At 31.6% G+C, this 12,412-nt stretch overlaps 4 protein-coding genes across 4 annotated transcripts; 1 reads left to right on the forward strand and 3 right to left on the reverse strand.

The window, feature by feature from the left end:
- Positions 1-4,592: 4,592 nt before the first annotated feature.
- On the reverse strand, positions 4,593-5,064 carry LOC122510932 (histone H2B). Its single transcript, XM_043625895.1, has one exon. The coding sequence runs from the start codon at positions 5,000-5,002 to the stop codon at positions 4,631-4,633; it is 372 nt and encodes a 123-aa protein (XP_043481830.1). The 5' UTR covers positions 5,003-5,064; the 3' UTR covers positions 4,593-4,630.
- A 145-nt stretch (positions 5,065-5,209) lies between these two features.
- Positions 5,210-5,699, forward strand: LOC122510960 (histone H2A-like). Its single transcript, XM_043625926.1, has one exon. It carries the CDS (start codon positions 5,277-5,279, stop codon positions 5,649-5,651), a length of 375 nt encoding a protein of 124 aa, XP_043481861.1. The 5' UTR covers positions 5,210-5,276; the 3' UTR covers positions 5,652-5,699.
- A 3,088-nt stretch (positions 5,700-8,787) lies between these two features.
- LOC122510959 (histone H1B-like) lies at positions 8,788-9,550 on the reverse strand. Its single transcript, XM_043625925.1, has one exon. It carries the CDS (start codon positions 9,459-9,461, stop codon positions 8,841-8,843), a length of 621 nt encoding a protein of 206 aa, XP_043481860.1. The 5' UTR covers positions 9,462-9,550; the 3' UTR covers positions 8,788-8,840.
- Positions 9,551-11,663: 2,113 nt separating this feature from the next.
- Positions 11,664-12,134, reverse strand: LOC122510939 (histone H3). Its single transcript, XM_043625906.1, has one exon. The coding sequence runs from the start codon at positions 12,111-12,113 to the stop codon at positions 11,703-11,705; it is 411 nt and encodes a 136-aa protein (XP_043481841.1). The 5' UTR covers positions 12,114-12,134; the 3' UTR covers positions 11,664-11,702.
- Between the last annotated feature and the right edge of the window lie 278 nt (positions 12,135-12,412).

The raw sequence follows: 12,412 nt of genomic DNA on the forward strand, positions 1-12,412 counted from the left end.
GATTACAATACTCCTCTCAACCTTAAAAAATGTGTACCTAAAAAAACATTACTGTCAAAAATTTAAAAAAATAGATCAATAAACGTCCATTCAATTGTAACAAATGAAAGGCGAAATAATCTTTTAAACTCATAAAAAAACATAATCACAAATATTACTTTTAAGTGAACAAAACTAAATCCTATACATAAACTAGATTTGCCAAAATTTCACTTTAATTAGAAGAGATAGACCAATACAATATTAGGCGGAGGAGTTGCACTTCATTACTCATAAGAAAAGACCTTAAATTAAACAAATAATTCTATCGGAAATAGAACAGTTTCAGAACTTAGAAACTGTTATTATAAAAATCCCTTTACCAAACAATCAAAGGCTTTTTGCATATCTCTTACGCTGCTACGGAAACAGATTAAATTTTAATCAAGAAATTGATAATTATTTCAAATTCTCAATTAGACGATCCTGACAACTTTTTTAAATGACAGGTGACTTAAATGCTAAACACACTATTGGTTAAATGAAAAATTTCAACACAAGAGGAACTTTTTTACGAAAATGGATAGATGACAATGAAATAAATTATAAACTAAAATTATACACTCCAAGTCTCCCCTCCTTCCCCCGAGGAAATTCATATCTTGACTTAGGAATATTAGACTCCAGACTTAAGGTACAAAAATACAATAACACAGACAAACTTGAAACTTTACAATATGACAGCGATCACAACGCAATTCTATTGAATGTTTCTTACAACACACAAATAGATTTTATTTTAGAAAAAGCTACACATAACCACAATTTTAATTATAGACGAGCAAATTGGGAAAAATTTGAAAATAATTTAGACCAAATTTCTGACATTAGAATACCATCCAATAAAAATCTATCAAATGATGAAATTGATAATTATTTAAAGGATATTAATGAATGTATAACAATAGCAATGAGTAACTCATTACCAAAAATTAAAAGTAAAAACTCTATGGAAATTTACCAAACACCCGTTATAAAAAGAATTCAAAAAGCAAAAAGTAAATAATAACACAAATAAATATTATCTATAGAAATTTTCAAAATCAGAATAAAATAAGAGAATTAAACTCTCTAAAAAACAAACTAATAGCATTAAAAGCTCTCCTCAAACAAGAATTCATTAAATCCATAAATAATTATTGGTCAGAAAAAATAAAAAATATTCCTGCAAACGATCCAAAAAACATGTTTCCTCAAGTGAATAAATTATTCAGAACCAAAGGTAAAGTTGCCATACCCCAACTTAAAATTGATAATCAAAATGCAACCCTACTACTAGAGTCGGGAATACCTGCACAAAACTTACCAATGACAACAATAACAAATACATAATTTCCATAATAAAGATAAACTCAAAATAATCGGTACACACTTTAAAAATACACACACAAAATTTTCCAACTACGGAAGAGAAGGACTAAATAAAATCATTAAACAAAAAATTACCACTTTAGAACAAGAAATTGAAAATGATAAAATAAATAATAACTCAATAGTTAACTTTGATAATAACTTGAAAGCAAATGACATTCAGTTACTTGACGAAAAACTTCCAAATTATTTTACATCAGGATACAAATTATCAAAAATTTTTAGAAACTTAAATAATAAAAAATCATCAGGCATTGATGGAATTCCTAATATTGTATTAAAGCATTTAACACCAAAAATAATAGAGAATTATTGCATTCTTTTCAATAATATACTTAACAACAGTCATTTTCCAACTGACTGGAAAAAGTCAAAAATTATTCCTATCCCCCAAGAAATAGGAAAAAACAGTATACAACCGAGTGACTTTAGACCTATAAGCCTTCTTCCCAATATAAGTAAGTTTTCGAAAAAATTGTTAAAGACCCTTTAATACAAATATGTAGAGAGAAAACATTATCCCTGAACAACAATATGGCTTTAGACACAAGCACTCCACAATCCATGCTATTAACAAATTAACGTCAGACATTTCTCAAGCTCTTAACAATAAAAAATGTGTAGGAGCTTGTTTTAATTGATCTTGAAAAGGCCTTTGACACTGTTTGGGACAGATGGATTAATATTTAAGTTATTAAAAATTCTTTCCCTAAACATCTAATAAAATTATTAAAAAATATGATAACAAACAAAAGTTTTATAGTAACGGACGGTACCACAACATTAATAAGAGAGGTTCTTAGTTAAAAACGGTTTACAACAAGGAACAGTTCTATCTCCGATATTATTTAACATCTTTATTACGAAATACTAAAATGTATGACATAAATATAAGATGAAAACAAAAAAGGTATCGCATTTGCAGACGATATGATAATATACGTCGTTGGAAAAAAAGGTCTCAGAAATACAAGAGAAACATTACAACAACTTTTTGAAAATGTACAATATTACCTTTACACGTGGAAATTAAAAGTTAACGTCTCCAAATGCGAACTATTTTGTTTAGAGGTCCCCCTCTCCGAAGCCAATCGAAACGTAAAAAAATGCTGGAAAAACTTTTCAAATAAAAGAAAGAAAAGATGATGGCGAACCAGTGCCCTAATAAGAAAATTGTAAAATATTTAGGACCTAAACATAGACCAAACACTCTACTTTATAAAACACATAGACACATCAAATAGAAACATGCAAAACACGTTTTCAATAAATTTAAGAAAATTAATGTATAGTAAACATTTAAATTATAAATAAAAATCAACTGTTACATGTTATTCATAAGACCCATATTACTATATGCATGTCCTATTTGGTACAATTTAAGTGCATCCATTGTAGAAAGAATAAGAGTATTCGAAAGAAAATGCCTAAGAGTATGTCTAGGAAAATATAGATCAGCTGAGTCGAATTTCCAAAAATACATATCGAGTAAAGTTATTTACAACCTAGCTAATATTAATAAAATTGACACACAAATAATTAAAATAACAAGGAATTATTTTGCGAGTATAAGAAATGTAACTGACAATAGCTTAATTTATTCTATGTACTATCCAAATGACAACTATTTTGAAAACGTAATAAAAACCAATTTTGTCCCTCCAGAAGCGTTTCCTTACCTGGACAAAAATGGTTATATACAGGACACCCACGGTGCCCCAGTAATATACCATTACAAAAGAAATGCTAGGAAGAAATCGTTTCTGTACGACAAACACTTAGACACTACTATACCAAATGATGAATGGCGATATACCACTTTCATCACAAACAAGGAAATTAAAGACAAACACAGACAAAACATCAAAAAATATTTTTGGTTAGACGAATAGCTAAATTAAAATCCCATTCTTAAAATCAAAAACAAAAAATTAAATTTATAACTATTAAGATATTGTAAATAGTTATTATTCTAAGTAAAACTGTAAATAAGAATTAGAAACAATATAAATCTACCCTTATACTTCTAATTATTGTAAATATTATCCATTATGTAAAATATGTATTAACTATTAGCCAACCAATTATATTAATTGTATCTTATTAAAAGAAAATCATCGATTAACATTGTAAATATTCTTAGTTCATAAATTAGTTTAATTATTTATCTCATTTTTTTCTTATTCATTGTTATTGTTAAATTTAATTATTATAATATAGTTTATTCAGGTTATTTTCTTTCATTATTATCCATAAAATAAAAACAAAAATAGCGAAATGATCAGTTTTCTTAAGCCCTTTCTGATCGATAAAAAGCAAATTGAATATTTCTCCTGGGAATTAGAAAAAATATCTTTAATATAGAATAAAAATATTAACTAATATATGCATTCGTGGGCATAAAATATTGTACGCGACTTCGAGAGCTTTGTATTAGCCAGTAAGTCCTTTATAATAATGTAAAAATGATTTCATCGTTTATTGTGAAACCTTGTATTATTATTAATTTTGGCAATAAATAAACAATTACAAATGCAAATGCAAACCAGTTCTCGTCCGATCACTGAAGTTAAGCATCTTTGGGCGCGGTTAGTACTTGGATGGGTGACCGCTTGGGAATACCGCGTGCTGTTGGCTTTTTTTTCTTTTTCTATTTTTAATAAAATAGTTACAATAAATAATTTTCTTTCCGAAGCCTTTTTTACGTGTCTCCAACAGGACTTGTGTAAGAAAACGAAATTTTCCTGGTTTTTTCGAACTCTTAGAAATTTTTTAAAAATAGTGTCAGAAAGTAAAATATTATTTCTATGATTATATGCATTTCAAAAATTTTAAGACCTTACATCTCAAAAAGAGAATACAACATTACATTTTTTCTTAGAACAGCTAACATCAAATTTCTTTTATAAAATTAAATACATTAATCACTAAGTTATCAGGTGGGAAAAATTGAAAAAAGAGAAAGTATACAGTGTAAGAAATGTCAGACATTGGGTCATGTATAGCTTCGAATTGTTTCTTAGAATATATATGTGTAAAATGTATCGATAACCATGCACCGGGCGAATGTAAACATCCGGAACCCACGAATTAGTACTAAGAAAAATGACAACACTTTGCATACACAAACTGTGTTGTTGTAGAACCAAATAATTCTTTCGTAAAAATATTTGTTGGCCCTGAAAAGGGCCGATTGTTTTTCGAGAAAGGTGGACAGAATTTACTTGGAGCTGGTGTACTTGGTGACAGCCTTGGTGCCCTCAGAGACGGCGTGCTTGGCGAGTTCACCAGGAAGGAGAAGCCTGACGGCAGTTTGGATCTCCCGGGAGGTGATGGTGGACCTCTTGTTGTAGTGGGCCAAGCGGGAAGATTCGGCAGCGATGCGCTCGAAGATGTCGTTCACGAACGAATTCATGATGCTCATGGCCTTGCTGGAGACTCCAGTGTCGGGGTGCACTTGCTTCAACACTTTATAGATGTAGATGGCATAGCTTTCCTTCCTCTTGCGCTTCTTTTTCTTGTCGGTCTTGGTAATGTTCTTTTGCGCCTTGCCGGCTTTCTTGACAGCTTTACCACTTGCTTTAGGAGGCATAGTTGTTTTCAGAGAGTGTACGTCTGAACACAAAGGCAATTCAGGGTGAATTGATATTTTCCGCAGGATCGGCATCGTATTTATGTCCGCCTGCAGCCTTTTGATTGGTGCGGGCACTCACTGCGACCATCTGCCACTCACGACAAAGAGAGGGAAGCGCAATGGAGGGCGTGGCCTGTGGGGAGAGCGTAAATAGGCGGATTTCTCGCGCATAACATCATTCGCTTTGTATTCTTCGTTGTGTGTACTGCGTTAATTCAAAACTAAATCAAAAATGTCAGGACGTGGCAAAGGTGGCAAAACCAAGGGAAAGTCAAAGACCCGCTCCAACCGGGCTGGACTCCAGTTCCCAGTCGGTCGTATCCATCGTCTCTTGCGCAAAGGAAACTACGCCGAGCGAGTTGGTGCTGGTGCTCCAGTTTACCTAGCCGCAGTTATGGAATACTTGGCTGCTGAAGTCTTGGAGTTGGCCGGAAACGCAGCTCGTGACAACAAAAAATCCAGAATCATCCCTCGTCATCTTCAACTCGCCATCAGAAATGACGAAGAATTGAACAAACTTCTTTCTGGAGTCACCATCGCCCAGGGTGGTGTTCTCCCTAACATCCAAGCTGTTCTTTTGCCGAAGAAGACAGAAAAGAAAGCTTAAACTTTCCATATACTCACCCTCACACAAAACAATCGGCCCTTTTCAGGGCCAACAAATATTTTTACGTTTGAATTGTATGTTCTTTGCATTAATATTTAAAAGCAGAACCAACATTTTTTATATATAAATAGAATATAGTAACTATTATTGAACGTGTGAGTTTTTTTTACTTTTAGTACGAAAGTTTTCAGGCCCAGGATGCAAAAAGTTTGTTTACCAAGTGCAAAATTTTCCTTTAGTATGTCATATACATTTATGTATTTTAGTGTATCTCAGAACATGATTTGGAACAAAGTGGGGAACTGTGAAAAATGACTGATATTACAGTAATTTTTAACTGATTTTCAGTTAAATTCTATTGATTCAAATCGCGAGAATAGAGTCGGCGCCGAAATGTCGAATATTCGACATTCGAACTAGGCGAAAAAATGCAAACAGTTCGGTTCGAATTATTTTGCACAGCTCTAATGCACACATTTATAATTTTCTGATTTACTACAGAAACTGAAAAAGACTTTAGTTGCTGCAAGAAAACATAACATCTAAATACACGTTATTTTTGAGCAGTAATAAATTAGCACAAACGCGCTGAAAAACATTTTTTTTTCAATGTAGGAAATATTGGTTGTAGTGTTGCAGACAATTTTCCTGACAATTTACTGACTAAGGGTGGCCGCAAGTCAGGGAAAAACTGAAAATCAGGGAATTTTTTTAGTCAGGGAATTTTGAAAATAAAATTTTGCGGCCACCCTGCTGACATTAAAATGACTTTACCTGACAAAATTTTTTTTACAGGAATATATGAATGTTTACAGAAAATGGGTAAAATTTATGAATTTGAATAATTTCTAAAAATTGCAATAATTGTATTCTCCAAGAATTCTAAAATATTATTTTTGTATGTATTTGAAGTTTTGGAAATATGTAATTGAAAATACTGAAAATATTGAATTTTAAAAAATTAAAAGCTAATTTTCATTAATTTTCATTTTTAAATTTACCTTTAAATATTTTCTATTAAAATTTTTGATATTTCAATTATTTTCAAAATTTGCAATTCAAATTCTTCAAAAATTTTAAATAAATACTTGAAATAAATTAATATTTTTTCAAAATTTCAACTACTCAAAAAGGTTTTTATTATAGAAATATTTGAAAAATTTAATTATGTTAAAAAATGATTCAAAAACAATTTCTTAAATATTTGTTTATAGTTATTTTTCGCATTATAAAAATCAAAATAAGTTGGACTTTTTTAAGTATTAAAAATTGTTGTACTTTGTTGCAATGTTTGGAAGAAAAGTCGAAAAAATTCACATTTTATTAATTTCCCTGACGTTACTGACAAAAAATTCGTTTCCCTGACTTTACTGACAAAAATTTTGTTTCACTGACATTTGACATATTCAACATAAGGACATAATACTTTTTTGCATTCTTTGTGCAGGGTGTCTACTATTTTTCAGTTTTTGAATTCCCGGTTATTTCCCGGTTTAAGATATTAACGTTTTTTTCACTACAATTATATGATGAAGCAAATAACACCTTCAATATTAATGTATTAAGTGATAATTTAATATTAATCATAATAAACAAGTATAAAACAAAATTTTAAAGAAACTAAAAATTTGTTTTTGTTTATAAAATAACACCGTTTCATTGTCAATAAATAATTACACTTGAAAAGTATACAGAATTTTACATATATAATTTATTTAAATTCAGGGATGGCAACCGAAACCGTTAACTGAAAAAATAGAAATTTTTAAAAAACCGAAAACTAGAAAGACGAACAAATTAGCAGATTACAAATAATTAATTAAAAAAATTTTCTTAAATTAATTATTTCGATGGGTTCTAAATGAAAACACATTATTCGCGAGAGAAATTATAAAACACGTAACTCACGAAAACAAATAGAAAAAGCGTTATTCATCTGAAATCGTTTTTAGGCTAATTTTTAAAAATTTTGTTATTCATTTTAAGTGAATATAAAATGCCAAATAAAGAATTTTTATTATTTAAAGTTAATTTAGCTTTAATAAAACAATTTTATTAACTTACATTTTTGCAATTAGTTAACACTTTAAAAATAATAAAAATTAAAAATTGTCACACAGCCTTAAAAAATCTGTCATTTTAAATAAGCATATTTTCTATTTGTTTTCGTGAGTTACGTGTTTTATAAACGCTCTCGCGAATAATGTGTTTTCATTTAGCAGCCATCGAATTTGTGATCAGCCTGTAAAAATACACTAATATACCAATTTTTAGCTAATTAGGTCAAATAATGTAAAAGTTAGGGAGAAAAAACGTTTTTTCAAAAAATTTTTAGAATTTTTTTTTTCCTTGACAACGCTATGGCCATTTTATAAAATATAAAACAAATTTATAAACAAATTATGAGTAATTATTATACATATTTAATTCTAAATAATTAAAATGCACACAAATATTTTCATTCATATATTGTCCGAGGAAAACAACCGAAAAACCGAAAGCTTTAACCCAAAAATCCGAAATTTTTAAGAAATCGTAACTGTAATTATTTACATTAAAAACCGAAACCCAAATACAGAAGCCCTAATTCTTTGAAAAAAACCGTAACAGAAATACCGAAACCGAATTTTTTTTAGAAGAATACAGAAAAGTCAAAACCGAAACCGATAAAATTTCGGTTGCCATCCCTTTTTAAATTTAATACCGTACAGGATTTAACAATTGAACGTCATTCTAAGTAAATCTTTTAAACATTTTAGTAACACTTTATAAATAAAACAGAAATTTTAATTTTATAATTTCAAACACAAGAAAAATTATTTCCTCTAATACTCAATGCTTATAGGTAAAATTCTCCGAGCAAAAGATTTATTTTTCTTGTAAATTTTTTAATGACCTGATATATCGACCAATGACAGTTGTTCCCTTACATAGCACACGATTTGATAAAAATTTTATTTAGATATTTCGTTTCCCGGTTAGTAGACACCCTGTTTGTGTTATAATCGATATGAAAAACGAAATTTAAAATTGCAAAAACTTTAAAATAAATTATTTTCAACTTGATAAATGGAGATACCATTCTGAATAATTATGTTTGAGACAAAGAAAATTCTTTCGTAAAAAGTAATTGGTGGCCCTGAAAAGGGCCGTTTGTTTTCAATCATCCACTATCAATTTCTTTTCACTTTACTTCTTGGCAACCCTCTTTGCCGCGGGCTTCTTCGCTTTGGGTGCCGCAGCTTTCTTGGGCGAAGCTTTGGCCGCCTTCTTGGGAGCAGCCTTGGTCACCTTGGGTTTGGCGGTGGTGGACTTGGCCTTCGGTGGCTTGGCCGCAACCTTCGGGGTCTTCTTCTTCTCGGCGACGGCTTTCTTGGTCTTGGCTGCCACGGCCTTCTTTGGAGAAGCTGCTTTCTTGGCCTTTGGTGCTGCAGCAGCTTTGGGTTTGGCGGCAGTCTTGGTCTTGGGCTTGGCTTTGGCCTTGCCCTCGGCCTTGGCGACGTTCAACTTGAAGGACCCTGCAGCGCCCTTGCCCTTGGTCTGGATCAGAGCCTTGCTGGCGACTGCAGCCTTCAGGTACTTTCTGATGAAGGGAGCCTGCTTCTCGACATCGACTTTGTAGGTGGCAGCGATGTACTTCTTGATGGCTTGGAGCGAAGAGCCGCCTCTCTCCTTCAAAGTGGCGATGGCCGCGTTCACCATCTCAGACGCTGGTGGGTGACTGGCCTTGGCACGGGGCTTCTGCGCCTTGGCTGCTTTCTTCGGAGTTGCCACTGCAGGTACAGCTGGGGATTCTACCTTGTCTGCCATTGTACTAAAGTTTTTTTTGGAAAACTACAAAAAGTGTTCAATAACTTGGAGATGCTTTCAACACAAGCGTTCAAACAGTAATAAACACAATTCCCTGCGCTCATCGACATAGTAAAACGCACGGACGGTGAAGAAAGGCCCCAGCGCTCGTTGGCTTTCTCTCGTTTGAATTCTAGGTAACTTGGGTACACCATTCAAAACTTTATTCACCTTTTTGATCTTTAATTGTTTTTCTCCACTTGCAAATAGATTTGATTTCTATTATACGATTATTCTAGTTGTCTAATATTAAGAAAAAGCATTATACTGTCATTGTGTTTTTCTGTAAAAATGAGCAATTTTCAAGACTCTGCTTTTAGTGATCATTCTCAACAAGTTCAGAAAATTATAAAAAACAATGAAACAAATTGAATTGTTAAAAAATTAACCTTTTAATTTAATGCTCTATTTATCTCCCTCTTCGGATAAAAAACTTTTTGTACTTTAAGTTATAAATTGAAGGAGGTACGGTTGCTTCAGTTCGGGTATGAGTTCTTACTTTCGGCACATAATGCAGTGGGATAGAGTGCATTGTCTAGATCAATAATAAAAAGTTTTTAATAATTTTTCAACATCATTTATGTATAATTTATTAAATTTTTAGAATAATTTATTATATTATTGAAATTTACTATGAATGATTAATTTTAAAACAGTCAAATGTATGTTTTCGTGACGTATAACTGAATTATCAGTTTTGTACTTTCTTGTATACCTGTACTATGCTTGAAAAAAGTTTAAATTTTTTTTTTAGTTTTTATACTTTGTACAATTAAAAACTAATAGGTAAAAACCTTACATTTATTATTTGAATGTTCAATAATTCTATAAATTTGTAAAAGAATAACTTTTATATTTAAAATAATTATGGCGACGGGCCAGTAATATTTCACCAAGTTGTAGTCCACAACGTTGATCAAAGAAAAAAATTGTTCACTAAGTAAATTATTTATAAATAACGCAGCCATATCACCACAAAAATATTTATAAAAATAAATTCATGTTTATATTTTGATGATAATTGTTTTACCATTAAATTATAAACAATATTTAAATTTATTGAATAGATTTCTTTCAATGATCAAAGTCGTGGACTTCAACTTCTTTATTTCAAGCCATATGAATTTACGCTGTTTATATCTTTTCTAATATTATTGACAATGTTAAATTACGTTTTACATCATGGAAATTTAGAAAGTAAAGAAATATTTAATAAATTTGCTATTTGAATCCAAAATTGTGGAAAGAATTCAAATTTTTATTTTTATTATTTTCTTATGGAATTGTTTTTTAACTTTTATTTCATTGTTTTGAACAATCAGTCATATGGATTAAATAATTTTTAGCTTTTTCAAAGAATAATATTACTAAAAAATAAGAAAAAAGTTGAAGAAAATTGAAGTTTGGCTAGAACTTGAAATTTGATCCTAAGTATTGAATATAATATAAAAAAAGAATTTTATTGTCTTTTCTCAAGTTGAAATAAATCCACATATTTTTTATTGAGAAATAAAAACAATTAGTGAAATTTCAATAACTTGGAGTGAAAATAACTGTAAAACATTGAAATTTCCATAGATCTTAATTATTACTGATTGGATGCTGTGAAAATTTCATGAGTTCAAAAATAACGAAATATTTATCGAAAAGCACATTTAATTATATTGTATAACTTTTCTAAATTCAATTTTGTGGGCAAGTACGAACTTTTTGTTTCCAATTTCTAAAATTGAAATCAATAATATTGGTAAAGTAGTCAAAAATGTAAATTTGTAGTCAAAAGTCCAAAGGCATGAATATCTTATTTTTAGCTAAAAATTATTCAGAATGTCCGTTACAAATTAAATTAGTAATGATTTTATTAATCAAATAGTCAATTAACCTGTAGTTTTTGTCAAAATAGTCAGAACTTTTAGTAACTTTTCAGCCTATTGGCCCAGAAACGGACTTGGTTTACATTATAGTAACTAATTAAACCAGTCTTTGAATATGTTAATTATTACATTGAGTTTATTAATATAAAATATCCAACCGACGACATTTTTCTATAAAATACTCGCAGAACAATAAGAAATAATAATAATTAATAATAATATATATTTTTATTTGTACGACTACCTTAGAGAATCAAAAATATTTCAACGTAAAAAAATTTGTTGGCCCTGAAAAGGGCCGATTGTTTGTTCTTGAAGGTGAAAGAAATTAAGCACGTTCTCCTCGGATGCGACGAGCCAATTGTATGTCCTTTGGCATGATGGTGACTCTCTTGGCGTGGATGGCGCACAAGTTGGTGTCTTCGAAGAGACCGACGAGGTAGGCCTCGCTGGCCTCCTGGAGGGCCATCACGGCGGAGCTCTGGAAGCGCAGGTCGGTCTTGAAGTCCTGAGCAATTTCACGGACCAAGCGTTGGAAGGGCAGTTTGCGGATGAGGAGCTCGGTGCTCTTCTGGTAGCGACGGATCTCACGGAGAGCGACGGTTCCGGGCCTGTAGCGATGGGGCTTCTTCACTCCACCGGTTGCAGGCGCACTCTTACGAGCGGCCTTGGTGGCGAGTTGCTTCCTTGGTGCTTTACCACCAGTGGATTTGCGCGCGGTTTGTTTAGTACGAGCCATTGCTTACGACTTTAAAGTACAAAGGACGACTGGAAAATGGTTTCGGCGATATGAACGCACATATTTATAGCTTTCAGAAGCTCTTGCACCAGTTAGTCAAGAGGAAGGGGACACTGACATCCTGATTGGTCGGTCAGATCGTGGAGGGGAGCAGTGGAACTCCAGAGGGAATAAAACAGCGCACTTTCGCCGGCTTAGCATCATTCCGAGTTTGTTCTCTGTTCTGTTTGAACGTACTTAATTAATTCTCTGCCAAAATGACTGGTCGCGGAAAGGGAGGAAAGGGATTGGGAAAAGGA

The sequence above is a fragment of the Leptopilina heterotoma genome, unplaced genomic scaffold (genome assembly GCF_015476425.1).
Source record: "Leptopilina heterotoma isolate Lh14 unplaced genomic scaffold, ASM1547642v1 Lhet_78, whole genome shotgun sequence".
Classification (NCBI taxonomy): domain Eukaryota; kingdom Metazoa; phylum Arthropoda; class Insecta; order Hymenoptera; family Figitidae; genus Leptopilina; species Leptopilina heterotoma.